Source organism: Oncorhynchus keta, chromosome 6 (assembly GCF_023373465.1).
Source record: "Oncorhynchus keta strain PuntledgeMale-10-30-2019 chromosome 6, Oket_V2, whole genome shotgun sequence".
Lineage (NCBI taxonomy): Eukaryota > Metazoa > Chordata > Actinopteri > Salmoniformes > Salmonidae > Oncorhynchus > Oncorhynchus keta.
In genome coordinates this window covers 41,735,060-41,751,363 of record NC_068426.1, presented here as the reverse complement: position 1 = coordinate 41,751,363, position 16,304 = coordinate 41,735,060, and the positions used below count along the sequence as shown (strand labels likewise).

The window sequence follows — 16,304 nt, the reverse complement described above, 5'->3', positions numbered from 1 at the left end:
GATCAGAGATCTCAAGGTAGGAGTTGTCCTGGCTGAACAGCACAGAAATAGGATGAAATTATCCTAGATCCATAAACTGAAGTGTTCAGTGGATGAAAACTATGACCTTACTTAGGTGCAACCAGTAGCAGTGTGGGTAAAATCCCAGAGGAAACAGCAACCAGTAGCAGTGTGGGTAAAATCCCAGAGGAAACAGCAACCAGTAGCAGTGTGGGTAAAATCCCAGAGGAAACAGCAACCAGTAGCAGTGTGGGTAAAATCCCAGAGGAAACAGCAACCAGTAGCAGTGTGGGTAAAATCCCAGAGGAAACAGCAACCAGTAGCAGTGTGGGTAAATCCCAGAGGAAACAGCAACCAGTAGCAGTGTGGGTAAAATCAACAGAGGAAACAGCAACCAGTAGCAGTGTGGGTACAATCCCAGAGGAAACAGCAACCAGTAGCAGTGTGGGTAAAATCCCAGAGGAAATAGCAACCAGTAGCAGTGTGGGTAAAATCCCACAGGAAACAGCAATCAGAAGGAGTGTGGGTACAATCCCAGAGGAAACAGCAACCAGTAGCAGTGTGGGTACAATCCCAGAGGAAACAGCAACCAGTATCAGTGTGGGTACAATCCCAGAGGAAACAGCAACCAGTAGCAGTGTGGGTACAATCCCAGAGGAAACAGCAACCAGTAGCAGTGTGGGTAAAATCCCAGAGGAAACAGCAACCAGTAGCAGTGTGGGTAAAATCCCAGAGGAAACAGCAACCAGTAGCAGTGTGGGTACAATCCCAGAGGAAACAGCAACCAGTAGCAGTGTGGGTACGATCCCAGAGGAAACAGCAACCAGTAGCAGTGTGGGTAAAATCCCAGAGGAAACAGCAACCAGTAGCAGTGTGGGTAAAATCCCAGAGGAAACAGCGACCAGTAGCAGTGTGGGTACAATCTCAGAGGAAACAGCAACCAGTAGCAGTGTGGGTAGCAAAATCCCAGAGGAAACAGCAACCAGTAGCAGTGTGGGTACAATCCCAGAGGAAACAGCAACCAGTAGCAGTGTGGGTAAAATCCCAGAGGAAACAGAGGAAACCAGTAGCAGAGTGGCTACAATCCCAGAGGAAACAGCAACCAGTAGCAGTGTGGGTACAATCCCAGAGGAAACAGCAACCAGTAGCAGTGTGGGTACAAACCCAGAGGAAACAGCAACCAGTAGCAGTACAATCCCAGAGGAAACAGCAACCAGTAGCAGTGTGGGTACAATCCCAGAGGAAACAGCAACCAGTAGCAGTGTGGGTACAATCCCAGAGGAAACAGCAACCAGTAGCAGTGTGGGTAAAATCCCAGAGGAAACAGCAACCAGTAGCAGTGTGGGTAAAATCCCAGAGGAAACAACAACCAGTAGCAGTGTGGGTACAATCCCAGAGGAAACAGCAACCAGTAGCAGTGTGAGTAAAATCCCAGAGGACACAGCAACCGGTAGCAGTGTGGGTACAATCCCAGAGGAAACAGCAACCAGTAGCAGTGTGGGTAAAATCCCAGAGGAAACAGCAACCAGTAGCAGTGTGGGTAAAATCCCAGAGGAAACAGCAACCAGTAGCAGTGTGGGTAAAATCCCAGAGGAAACAGCAACCAGTAGCAGTGTGGGTAAAATCCCAGAGGAAACAGCAACCAGTAGCAGTGTGGGTACAATCCCAGAGGAAACAGCAACCAGTAGCAGTGTGGGTAAAATCCCAGAGGAAACAGCAACCAGTAGCAGTGTGGGTAAAATCCCAGAGGAAACAGCAACCAGTAGCAGTGTGGGTAATATCCCCGAGGAAATCCCAGAGGAAACGCAACCAGTAGCAGTGTGGGTAAAATCCCACAGGAAACAGCAACCAGTAGCAGTGTGGGTACAATCCCAGAGGAAACAGCAACCAGTAGCAGTGTGGGTAAAATCCCAGAGGAAACAGCAACCAGTAGCAGTGTGGGTAAAATCCCAGAGGAAACAGCAACCAGTAGCAGTGTGGGTAAAATCCCAGAGGAAACAGCAACCAGTAGCAGTGTGGGTACAATCCCAGAGGAAACAGCAACCAGTAGCAGTGTGGGTAAAATCCCAGAGGAAACAGCAACCAGTAGCAGTGTGGGTACAATCCCAGAGGAAACAGCAACCAGTAGCAGTGTGGGTAAAATCCCAGAGGAAACAGCAACCAGTAGCAGTGTGGGTAAAATCCCAGAGGAAACAGCAACCAGTAGCAGTGTGGGTAAAATCCCAGAGGAAACAGCAACCAGTAGCAGTGTGGGTACAATCCCAGAGGAAACAGCAACCAGTAGCAGTGTGGGTAAAATCCCAGAGGAAACAGCAACCAGTAGCAGTGTGGGTAAAATCCCAGAGGAAACAGCAACCAGTAGCAGTGTGGCTACAATCCCAGAGGAAACAGCAACCAGTAGCAGTGTGGGTAAAATCCCAGAGGAAACAGCAACCAGTAGCAGTGTGGGTAATATCCCAGAGGAAACAGCAACCAGTAGCAGTGTGGGTAATATCCCCGAGGAAACAAGTTCATGGGAAAAAAGCCATATTCCAACCTGTGTTGTGAGAACTCTGTTGTTGGCTCTATATAACTTGTTAGTTCATATGCCTCCGTGATATATACTGTTGTTGGCTCTATATAACTTGTTAGTTCATATGCCTCCGTGATATATACTGTTGTTGGCTCTATATAACTTGTTAGTTCATATGCCTCCGTGATATATACTGTTGTTGGCTCTATATAACTTGTTAGTTCATATGCCTCCGTGATATATGCCACATTCAAAACAACTGGGAACAACATCTGCCCGGTGGAATCCACAAAGCATATTGTATGTAACAGTTTCATGACCTACATCATGGTCAATAATTTCAGACATACTAAACAAGTATTGATTTAGAACACCGGAGGGTTACCACAAGTTACAAAGAAAACAGGAGCGGCCTCCACTACTTTAGCACCATTTCAACTTCAACATCAAATCACCTATGTTTCGTCTAAGACAGTGACAACTAAAAGACTCCAAAAACAATTGAGTTCAATCAACATCAGTTAAACATGATGTAGCTGTCCATGGTACGGATTTATGTGTGTATGTAAGTAGATAAAACATGTTGACGCAACTGACATGTAGAGAAACGGCAACGCCATCCTCTCTTTCATGTTGCCGAAACAGTCGATGAGTCTGTCATACAGTACACACTTTTAGTTTTTGTTGTCCTAGCTAAAATGCTTGCTCACGGGAACTCCAGAGTGGTGCAGCGATCTAAGGCAGTGCATCGCAGTGCTTGAGGCATCACTACTGACCCGGGTTCGATCACAGACTGTGTCACAGCTGGCCGCGACCGGAAGACCCATGAGGGGACGCACAATCGTCCCAGCGTCGTCCGGTTTAGGGTAGGGTTTGGCCGGCCGAGATGTCCTTGTTCTATCGCACTCTAGTGACTCCTTGTGGCGGGCCGGGTGCATGCGCGCTGACTTTCGGTCACCAGTTGTACAGTGTTTCCTCAGACACATTGGTTTCCGGGTTAAGCGAGCATTGGGTCAAGAAGCAGTGCGGCTTGACAGGGTCATGTTTCGGAGGACGCATGGCTCTCGACCTTCGCTTCCAAGTTCATACGGGAGTTGCAGCGATGGGACCAATTGGGAAGAAAAAGGGGTAAAAACGTACAAAAAATAAAACAATTTCATTTTAATAAACAATTCTTGCTCACTAGCCTAACTTCCTTCGATGGGCAATGATTAGCCAGCTAGTTAACATTAGCCTCGTACATCTAGCTACATATTAAACTTCCATCCTCTCAGGCCAGAGGCACAATGTATGAATTTATTGTTGGAGCAGAATCTCCGTTATAATCATTAGCCAGTAAAACCTATCTCCGTCCATGGCTAATTTAGGAAAGGGCCCTAACTAGCCACAAGAGGACAACAACACAACGAGATACAACAATTCAAGTTTTTTTTCTGTCAATTTTTTTTTTTTTTTATCTTTAGGCAAGTCAGTTAAGAACATATTCTTATTTTCAATGACGGCCTGGGAACAGTGGGTTAACTGCCTGTTCAGGGGCAGAACGACAGACCTTGTCAGCTCGGGGGTTTGAACTCGCAACCTTCCGGTTACTAGTCCAACGCTCTAACCACTAGGCTACGCTGCCGCCCCCCAATGACGTGTGGCTTGTGATGTGATTGGTGTCCTGAGCAGGTTTTCATCAGAGTATCTCTATGTACTTTTCTCCGTTCATCTTTGCCTCCATCCTGACTAGTCTCCCTGTCCCTGCCACTGACAAACATTCCCACAGCATGATGCTGCCACCACACTCCTGTGTTGTCTTGGCTGTGTGCTTAGGGTCATTGTCATGTTGAAAAGTGAACCTTTGCCCTAGTCCGAGGTCCTGAGCATGTTTTCATCAAGTATCTCTATGTACTTTTCTCCGTTCATCTTTGCCTCCATCCTGACTAGTCTCCCTATCCCTGCCACTGACAAACATTCCCACAGCATGATGCTGCCACCACCAACGTAGGGATGGTGCCAGGTTTCCTCCAGATGTGACGCTTGGCATTGAGGCCAAATAGTAAAATAGTAGACTAAATAACTTTTTTGCCCGCTTCGAGGACAATACAGTGCCACTGACACGGCCTGCAACGAAAACATGCGGTCTCTCCTTCACTGCAGCCGAGGTGAGTAAGACATTTAAACGTGTTAACCCTCGCAAGGCTGCAGGCCCAGACGGCATCCCCAGCCGCGCCTTCAGAGCATGCGCAGACCAGCTGGCCGGTGTGTTTACGGACATATTCAATCAATCCCTATACCAGTCTGCTGTTCCCACATGCTTCAAGAGGGCCATCATTGTTCCTGTTCCCAAGAAAGCTAAGGTAACTGAGCTAAACGACTACCGCCCGTAGCACTCACTTCCGTCATCATGAAGTGCTTTGAGAGACTAGTCAAGGACAATATCACCTCCACCCTACCTGACACCCTAGACCCACTCCAATTTGCTTACCGCCCAAATAGGTCCACAGACGATGCAATCTCAACCACACTGCACACTGCCCTAACCCATCTGGACAAGAGGAATACCTATGTGAGAATGCTGTTCATCGACTACAGCTCGGCATTCAACACCATAGTACCCTCCAAGCTCGTCATCAAGCTCGAGACCCTGGGTCTCGACCCCGCCCTGTGCAACTGGGTACTGGACTTCCTGACGGGCCGCCCCCAGGTGGTGAGGGTCGGCAACAACATCTCTCCCCGCTGATCCTCAACACTGGGGCCCCACAAGGGTGCGTTCTGAGCCCTCTCCTGTACTCCCTGTTCACCCACGACTGCGTGGCCACGCACGCCTCCAACTCAATCATCAAGTTTGCGGACGACACAACAGTGGTAGGCTTGATTACCAACAACGACGAGACGGCCTACAGGGAGGAGGTGAGGGCCCTCGGAGTGTGGTGTCAGGAAAATAACCTCACACTCAACGTCAACAAAACTAAGGAGATGATTGTGGACTTCAGGAAACAGCAGAGGGAACACCCCCTATCCACATCGATGGAAGAGTAGTGGAGAGAGTAGCAAGTTTTAAGTTCCTCGGCATACACATCACAGACAAACTGAATTGGTCCACTCACACAGACAGCATCGTGAAGAAGGCGCAGCAGCGCCTCTTCAACCTCAGGAGGCTGAAGAAATTCGGCTTGTCACCAAAAGCACTCACAAACTTCTACAGATGCACAATCGAGAGCATCCTGGCGGGCTGTATCACCACCTGGTACGGCAACTGCTCCGCCCTCAACCGTAAGGCTCTCCAGAGGGTAGTGAGGTCTGCACAACGCATCACCGGGGGCAAACTACCTGCCCTCCAGGACACCTACACCACCCGATGTTACAGGAAGGTCATAAAGATCATCAAGGACAACAACCACCCGAGCCACTGCCTGTTCACCCCGCTATCATCCAGAAGGCGAGGTCAGTACAAGTGCATCAAAGCTGGGACCGAGAGACTGAAAAACAGCTTCTATCTCAAGGCCATCAGACTGTTAAACAGCCACCACTAACATTGAGTGGCTGCTGCCAACACACTGACACTGACTCAACTCCAGCCACTTTAACAATGGGAATTGATGGGAAATTATGTAAATATATCACTAGCCACTTTAAACAATGCTACCTAATATAATGTTACTTACCCTACATTATTCATCTCATATGCATACGTATATACTGTACTCTATATCATCGACTGCATCCTTATGTAATACATGTATCACTAGCCACTTCAACTATGCCACTTTGTTTACATACTCATCTCATATGTATATACTGTACTCGATACCATCTACTATATCTTGCCTATGCTGCTCTGTACCATCACTCATTCATATATCCTTATGTACATATTCTTTATCCCCTTACACTGTGTATAAGACAGTAGTTTTAGAATTGTTAGTTAGATTACTTGTTGGTTATTACTGCATTGTCGGAACTAGAAGCACAAGCATTTCGCTACACTCGCATTAACATCTGCTAACCATGTGTATGTGATAAATAAAATTTGATTTGATTTGGTTTCATCAGACCAGAGAATTCTGTTTGTCATGGTCTGAGAGTCCTTTAGGTGCCTTTTGGTAAACTCCAAGCGGGCTGTCATGTGCCTTTTACCGAGGAGTGGCTTCCATCTTGCGAGTCTACAATAAAGGATGATCAACAGAAACTGAAGCTCAGAAGAAGCTCAATTTCAAGTCTCATATCAAAGGGTCTGAATACTTATGTAAATAAGGTTTTTCTGTTAGATTTTTTACATATATTTGCAAACATTTCTTAAACCTGTTTTCACTTTGTCATTATGGGGTATTGTGTGTAGATCGATGAGGGAAAACATAATATAATATATAATAATATATGCCATTTAGCAGACATGTAAACATGTATTTAATCCATTTTAGAATAAGGCTGTAACATAACTAAATGTGGAAAAGGTCAAGGGGACTAAACACTCCGTATGCACTGTACTGTATATACACAGTATAATGACATAAACTTTTCAAAGCACTCGTAATGAGTTCAGGTTTACATCACCTGAAGCATGTGGAGAACCATGTTAACACTTGCACGAGCTTGGCAAGTATGCATGCATCTTGTGCATGTATTTTTATATTGTGTGCATGCTTCAGGTGATAGAAATCTGAACGCACTACCAGCGCTTTGAAAAGGTCATGTAATTATACTTTCCCGTGTATATTATACATATTATACTATATCCCGTGGATACTATACATATTATACTATATCCCGTGGATACTATACATATTATACTATATCCCGTGGATACTATACATATTATACTATATCCCGTGGATACTATACATATTATACTATATCCCGTGGATACTATACATATTATACTATATCCCGTGGATACTATACATATTATACTATATCCCGTGGATACTATACATATTATACTATATCCCGTGGATACTATACATATTATACTATATTCCGTGGATACAGTGAGCTCCACTGTTGTTTTATCTCTGTATTCCAACACTTTAGATTTGAAATTATACAATGACTAAGAGGTTAATGTGCACACTTTAATTTCAGGTGAATCGTTTTGAAATTAGGGCACTTTTTGGACATTTTTGGACATTTTAGGGGACCAAAAGTAATTGGGACAAATGCACTTGTGTATTAAAGTAGTCAAAAAGTTTAGTATTCCTAGCACGCAATGATGACATCAATCTTTCAGATTATTCTGTGCCCAATAGAAATGAATGGTAAATAATGTATGATCATTTTGGAGTCACTCATTGTAAATAAGAATAGACTATTTTCGAAACACTTCTACATTAATGTGGATGCTGCCGTGATTACAGATAGTCAGTCCTGAATTAACCGTGAAAAATTATGACTGAGAAAGTTTGATGTCATACCCCCAAAAAATGTTAACATCCCCTGTTATTGTAATGTTGAGAGGTCAGTGTGTCTTGGTGGTATGATATTTGTGCGTCTGTAACCTTCTCACTCATTATTAGCATCCACATGAATGTAGAATTGTTCAGAAACATATTCTATGCTTATTTACATATTCTATGCTTGTTTAAAAGTGACTCCAAAATTATCATACATTATTTATCATTCATTTCAAATTGGACACAAAATAATCTGAAACAACCAAAACAAGAAGAAAATGCACCCAATAAGTTTGTGGATTCACAAGCTTGGATGTACATTCGGGCTTTTCGAGGTCATGAGAGGAAACGTTCCTGATTCAAATGCTAATTTCTGCCCAATGTAGAACTCTGTGCAATTAAACGTCTGGTTTCCAGGTAACTAGGAAGACTGACTTGGTAGGCAACCAGTGCATGCAGTTCTATTTGGTGCAGAATGAGAACGAGAAATAATAAAGTTAAAATAATAAATAGAAGGGAAAATACAAAGGCATGAAAGCCCAAAAGAAAAGTATTCAAACAAGCGAGGGAAGGCCCTCCAGGCTCTTCTTATTTGGTATATTGGTGATCGCACAATTCAATGTGCATCTCTCCACATACGGTGCGGGATGGAAACAGGATTCCCAAAAAACAGAACAAACTACCAAAAAACTACCAACCAAAAAATCTAAAGATAAACTGAACAACTTTTCTGTCAAAAAAAATTGAACTAATCTGACACCTACACAGGCTCTAGGGGAACCTGGGAGGGCGGGTCTTCTGGCGCCAGTACCCCTTGCAAGTCTTCAGATGTAAAATCCTGAAGTCCCAAGAACTTTTCTGCCGCCGCCACAATAATGTCCAGTTTCTTAGACTTCTTTGAGACTTGTGCCATAGTGGGGCAAAGAACACCACAAAATCCATATTTTTTACTTCTCTAGGGTAGGGGGCACTATTTTCCCCTCCAGATGAAAAGCATGCCCAAAGTTAACTGCCTGCTACTCAGGCCCAGAATCTAGGATATGCATATAATTGGTAGATTTGGATAGAAAACACTCTAACGTTTCCAACACTGTTAAAATAATGTCTATGAGTTTAACAGAACTGATTCTGCAGGCAGAATCCTGAGAAAAATCCATCCAGGATGTAGGATTGTTTTGTTGTTTTTTTGTTGTAGTTTTCTATTCAATACCATTACAGTATCCATTGACTTAGGAATCAAATTGTAGTTCCTATGCCTTCCACTAGACGTCAACCGTCTTTAGAAATTGTTTCAGGCTTGTATTCTGAAAAATGAGGGAGTAAGAGCAGTCAATGACTGGACACTAAAGTATTACAGAGCTTTTTCATGAGCTTTACCGAGAGAGCGCCTTTCTTGTTAACCTTTTTTCAACCGGACGTTATTGTCCGGTTGAAATATTATCGATTATTTAGGCTAAAAACAACCTGAGGATTGAAAATATACATCGTTTGACATGTTTCTATGAACTTTACGGATACAATTTTGATTTTTTTGTCTGCCTGTTTTGACTGCTTTTGAGCCTGTGGATTACTGAAGAAAGCGTGCAAACAAAACTGAGGTTTTTGGATATAAAGAGAGACTTTATCGAACATTTATTGAGTAAATGAATGTCTTCTGAGTGCAACCATATGAAGATCAAAGGTAAGTGATTAACTTTATCTCTATTTCTGACTTGTGTAACTCTTCTATTTGGTTACTGTTTGTAATGATTTGTCTGCTGGGCGATGTTCTCAAATAATCGCATGGTATGCTTTCGCTGTAAAGCCTTTTTGAAATCTGACACTGTGGTTGGATTCACAAGAAGTTCACCTTTAATCCTATGTATAACTCTTGTATGTTTTCAGAATTTTTATAATCAGTATTTCTGTTTTTGAATTTGGCGCTCTGCAATTTCACTGGATGTTGGTCAGGTGGGTCGCTACTGCCTCACGTACCCTTTTAACACACAGGGTATATTTTGACTGGCAGCAAACATTTACTATAGGCTTTGGTGCGTCCACAACCGTATCTACTAGCATCACTTGTTCTCTCAATTCTTTTAATTGCCTCCGCATAGGAGATTTGATTGACCGCTCAAACTTTTGCCACCTCAATCTCCTTGACCCTTACAGGGCACTCCAGGAACTCAGGATCATTATCCCAACCACAATTGCAACTCCGTTTTCCTTCTACACATCGTTCTTCAGTTTACTCTGTCCTTCTGCACATACTTGAAATATGGGCAAATCCTTTACAATTCAAAGCACTCGTAATTCTTACACTGCAATGGTTTTGGGACGAAAGCTCTTACAGCGTATCTTACATAGCTTCACAAGGTATTTGCTCTTTATCAAAAAACAACAGGAGCGACAGACTTTCTTTTTTTTTCTCCCTTCACAACACCAGGAATTCTCTTCAAGTATTCAACCTGAACATCCGTCGTCACCCCTGAGATGACTCCTTTGATAAATGCAACCTCAGGATATGTGGTTTCCAGTTTACGTAGAGTCCAATTAAGTTATTTCAGAGCCGTCGATGTGTCTGCTTGGGGGGGGATTATGTGATTATAATCAAAGAGAATTCTCTTGGTAGATAATGCAGACCGCATTTGATTGTAAGGAATTCTAGGTCAGGTGAACAAAAGGACTTGAGTTCCTGTATGTTGTTATGATCACACCACATCTCGTTGATCCTAAGGCATACACCCCCCGCCCTTCTTCTTACCAGAGAGATGTTTGTGTCACACTCGCTATCCTCAAACTCCCTGTCATAAATCAACCAAGGCACAGTGTGCATGTAGTTCCACATCTTTTAATGAAAGTGAAACCGAAATAACCAAAAAACAAACAGGTAAACAGCAAAGCCCGTGACACACACACACACACACACACACACACACACACACACACACACACACACACACACACACACACACACACACACACACACACACACACACACACACACACACACACACACACACACACAGAGAAAAATAATTACCCACAAAACACAGGTGGGAAAAGGCTACCTAAGTATGGTTCTCAATCAGAGACAACGATTGACAGCTGCCTCTGATTCGGAACCATACCAGGCCAAACACATAGAAATAGAAAACATAGAAAAAACACATAGAATGCCAACCCCAACTCACGCCAAACCAAAATAGAGACATAAAAAAGGAACTAAAGGTCAGGATGTGACAGTTTGTTTCTGTCGGTGCGATGCGTGAAGAAACCAGGTGGCTGTACCAACTCTGATAACGTATCCCGAGAGAGTCATGTTTCCGTGAAACGAAGAACAGTCTCTGATGTCTCTCTGGAAGGCAACCCTTGCTCGGATTTCTACTGAAAAATTATAAATGCTATTTACATGTGAAAAATGAATTTCATATGCTGCTTTGCTATAGGCCTATTGTTTACCTTTTTTGATGAGGACACTTTGACATCTTGATAATATGCAGCTGTTTAAAGGGCAAATCCACAGATGAAACAAAAAAATGGGTGCCCCGCCTCTGTTTTGGTAAAAAGCTGAGGGATATACCTGGAGAAATGTAACCACTCTCAGATGAATAGACAGAGCTATGGATGCAAGGACTGACCATCCATGATAAACATTTTTGTTTTAACCATATTATGAGGCTATACAGTGTTTGTTTTATATTTGCAATGTTTACTAACATTGGAGTAAAACAAGCTTATATTTGGGGTTCTCAAGGAGTGTGACAGTTGAACTAAGCTCATGAGGAATTAATAAGTTATATTCTTCAAGAATCAATGGATATATACAGGACGAGTCAAAGGTTTTAGAACACCTACTCATTCAAGGGTTTTTCTTTATTTTTACTATGTTCTACATTGTAGAATAATAGTGAAGACATCAAAACGATGAAATAACACACGGAATCATGTAGTCACCAACAAAGTGTGAAACAAATCAAAATATATTTTATATTTGAGATTCTTCAAATAGCCACCCTTTGCATTGATGACAGCTTTGCACACCGGAGAGAAACCGCCACCTGACTCCTCAGGAGAAGAAATTGAGGAATCTGGACGATCGGTTGATTCAGAAACTCCTTCAATAATCCTGCACCCAAAAAGAAACAAAAAATAATTGTCTTTGCGCAAACTCCAGGGCAACATAATCAATGCTGTCTCTGCAAAGAAAAGAGCCGATGGGCTGGGAGAAAATGATACATAAAAACACAGAAAAAAATAGTTGACCTCTCTGAATCATGCATACGAGAGTATGAGAGAGTTTAAACGTGCAACCTCTGATAAATGTGACCGTTTCAGGAAACTAAGCGTATGTCTTGGCTCACTACTTCACAGGAGAGCCGTTTCAATGTAAACTGTTTTGGGGGGCAGAAATGCCTTCTGAAACATGTGAACTTTCATGGTTTCATGGGCATTAATACAAATCTTGTAGACCATCTGTAAATACAAATAAAATGGTTAAATTAAGAGCCTAGTTGGTTTAGCCTGATAAAAAGACAGCAACCTTCCTGCTGGCCATGATTGGCTGAGATAATAAGTGGGCTGTACATGCCGAGAGATGACTTTGGATTGGTCTGGATTGGTCTTTGTTGTTTTTTTGGTGTTCATTTAATACATTTCAAAATGTACCCCTACCACGCTGCACCTTGGTCTCATTCCGACGACAGCCATAACAGAAGATCCCACCACCAATGGACCAAGCAGCGTGGTCAGGAGGACTGGATCTGGGAGGAAATGCTGGAGGGAGCAGGACCCTGGCCGGGGAATATCGCCATCCGAAGGAAGAGATGGAGGCAGCGGAACGGCGACGTTACGGGGAGTTATACCAACAAAGCAAGCACGAGAGGCTTGGGGCACACGGGGAGATTAGAGATTGGTGAGATTGACGGAGTCAGTTGGCAGAGTCAGTTCAGACCTGACCTGAGTACTGTCACGCCCTGACCTTAGAGAACCTTATTATTCTTTATGTTTGGTTAGGGCAGGGTGGGGAAAGTCTGTTTTCTATTTCTTTGTTTTTTGCCGAGTGTGGTTCCCAGTCAGAGGCAGCTGTTTATCGTTGTCTCTGATTAGGGATCATATATAAGTTGTCATTTTCCTTTTAGGTTTTGTGGGATCTTGTTTTCTGTTTAGTTTCTTAGCCTTACAGAACTGTGTGCTTCTGTTTTATTCTTTGTTATTTTGTGTCATCAATAAAAAGACGATGTACGCGTACCACGCTGCGCCTTGGTCCACTCTTCATTCTACAAATGAGAGCCATAACAAAGTAAGTATCTGCTGTAGGTATATTTGAATGTTAATGTTTTGGGTTGGTATTCTAAGGAATTTTCTCATTTTATAGATCAAACAAATTACAAAATGACCATTGTTTCCACAGACTGCAATTATTTTGCAATTTGGGTGAACTACTCCTTTAATAAAGTAAGACCCTGTTCCACATACTGAAGTGAGAGCTGCAGTACCTCGGAGATGACAGTAGGGGGCAGCTGATCAGGGTCTCCCACAAGGATGAGGTAGTGCATGGGAATGAGTGTCTCTGTCTCAGTGGTCTGCTCTGCCTGCACACAGTGCCATAGGGACACAACAAACACAGACAAGGGGTTGGTCCTCACATTCATACAGATCGAGTAGAGGAGATGCAGTCCAACTGGGGAAGACTGGTGTTCCTGAGTGGCGCAGCGGTCTAAGGCACTGCATCTCAATGCAAGAGGTGTCACTACAATCCTTGGTTTGAATCCAGGGTGGATCACATCCAGCCGTGATTGGGAGTCCCAGAGGGCAGCGCACAATTGGCCCAGTGTCATCCAGGTTTGACCAGGATAGGCTGTCATTGAAAATATGATTTTTTTGTTAACTGACTTAAATAAAGGTAAAGAAAAAAAAAAGTTAAATCCACAGGGCTTGCAAGCTTTTATTCCAATCAAGCCATCAATTCGTTGAATCAGTTGTGTTACAGCACTGGACAGGAACAAAAGCTTGCACATTGTGCATCTCCATGACCCCAATGGTATATAGAACACTATTGCTGCTTTACACTATTGAAAGGCAGCCAAACTAAAGGACGTCAACGATGATGCAACTGAAGGGCTCATGTCCCAGGCACTGGAAAGCCGACTCCAGGGCGGAGCTGCAGCTCGTGCTCTGGGTGCAGCAGACCACATGGGTGTCCTGTAAGACACAGGGCTGGGTCTCCTGCTTCCTAATGCGAGACTGCGGGAGAAAGACAGGAAAGGAAGAAGAGGAAAGAGGTCAAGAAAGAGAGACAGGAAATAGAAGAGAAAGCGAGAGCTGAGAGAGAGGCATTTCTAATGAGATTTCTCTCCCCAAAGCATATTTTTCAATCCCCTTTAATTCTGAATAATAATATCTCTCCTCTTATCTGATAAGCCCTTATACGCATGACAAAGTTGCTAACATCTTTATGCACATAATGTGGTACAGTGCCTTGCCTGTTTTAGCTCGTAGCTGAGTCTGTCTCTCTCGGAGCAGTCTGTACTTTCTCTGTCAGCTCATGGTGCTACACACCAGCCAATAAGAGAGGGAGGAATTAAAAGACAGAAGCCATGAACAACAACTCTGAACAAGTCTTAGGATATTAATGGGATTTGCAGTTCCTAATGCATGTCTGAGCCGAGGTCTACATTGATTATGAGCGAGACCACAGCGTATGACTAGTGCTTTGAATAGTTTTGGCAAGTGTAGGTAGGTGGCTAGCCCTCTAGCGGACCCTGCTGGTGAAAGCCTGTGGTTACCATTTTCTCAGTCTGGCAGTTTGGGCAACATCCTGGAGATCTTCTCGATGCTCTCATCTAGCTGCACTCTGCGTTGGTAGACGTCTGCATCCTCTGACATCAGTGCTTGATGATACAGAGGAACACAGGGAAAATATATCAACGTTTGAATTTATCAATGCTATTAGCCAAGGTTGTGTTCAGCAGGAAAGAAACAGGAGCAAGATGAAAAAAATAGACACTCTCGAGAGCAAAATAAAAATGTCCAGACAGAATGTCCAGAAACAAGATAAACAACGTACCTCAGAGAAAAGATTTTGCAGCGGGCCCACAATGGTTTTGTTATTTCCTGTTCCTGGGGGTCCGTGTATAAGGCAGATTTTGGGGGTGCGCTGTTGGTTTCTGATGATGGACATACTGTTTTCTCACCGCCCCTCACCTGGCTTGGGTTGTAACCCTGGGACAAACACACCATATAGGTGTATTGTTAACATACGATTACTAGAAAACCTGTATACAAGGCAATTATCACACACGCAAGGGGCCACCTGATATCAAACAAAAACATTTGACAGATTTACAATTGTATAGTAAAGGTGGCACGCAAATTCTAATTATTTGAATGTTGATAAAGACTCACTGGAGTCACACAAATACTCTGTAGTTGGTTACCCAATAGTTCCACAAAGGAATATCTTCCATTTAAAAAACGCCAAACTCTCCCGATTCAAATGCCTATTATAATAGGGTTCAGGGTGGGGAGTATGAGACCTGTGGGCTGAGGAGGGGTGGGACTACATGGTGCTGACCCGGAGCTCACCACATCACAGTGCACCGCCTGCTTGTTCACCAACGTCACGTTGCCCCGGGTCTTTATCATCAGGTTCAGGGTGGGGAGTATGAGACCTGTGGCCTGAGGAGGGGTGGGACCACTCCCTGATGGTGCTGACCCGGAGCTCACCACATCACAGTGCACCGCCTGCTTGTTCACCAACGTCACGTTGCCCCGGGTCCTTATCATCAGGTTCAGGGTGGGGAGTATGAGACCTGTGGGCTGAGGAGGGGTGGGACTACATGGTGCTGACCCGGAGCTCACCACATCACAGTGCACCGCCTGCTTGTTCACCAACGTCACGTTGCCCCGGGTCCTTATCATCAGGTTCAGGGTGGGGAGTATGAGACCTGTAGGCTGAGGAGGGGTGGGACTACATGGTGCTGACCCGGAGCTCACCACATCACAGTGCACCGCCTGCTTGTTCACCAACGTCACGTTGCCCCGGGTCCTTATCATCAGGTTCAGGGTGGGGAGTATGAGACCTGTGGGCTGAGGAGGGGTGGGACTACATGGTGCTGACCCGGAGCTCACCACATCACAGTGCACCGCCTGCTTGGCCTGAAGGGCGGCAGAGAAATACATCACACCGAGTTTGAAATAAAGTACATTTAAGATGATCCACACACTAACGGTGTAAAACAATACACACGTTACATACAGTACAGAATACCAATACAATATATACATCCATATTTATGATGATGAATAGAGGTAACAACAGAAAATAACAATGGAAGAAGTTAAAGAAACATGTCTTTTGTCTAGAGGATATTTACATTCAACTTTCCATATCAATACAACCCCGTTCCCTCTTTCCCTATCAATACAACCCCGTT

The 16,304-nt window shown here is 43.9% G+C and overlaps 1 protein-coding gene across 1 annotated transcript; it reads right to left on the bottom strand.

The window, feature by feature from the left end:
* Positions 1-13,956: 13,956 nt before the first annotated feature.
* LOC127930562 (uncharacterized) lies at positions 13,957-16,050 on the bottom strand. Its single transcript, XM_052520079.1, has 4 exons — positions 15,454-16,050; positions 14,936-15,090; positions 14,753-14,759; positions 13,957-14,112 (listed from the first exon to the last, which is right to left on the bottom strand). The coding sequence occupies exons 1-4, from the start codon at positions 16,048-16,050 to the stop codon at positions 13,957-13,959; spliced, it is 915 nt and encodes a 304-aa protein (XP_052376039.1).
* Positions 16,051-16,304: the final 254 nt, after the last annotated feature.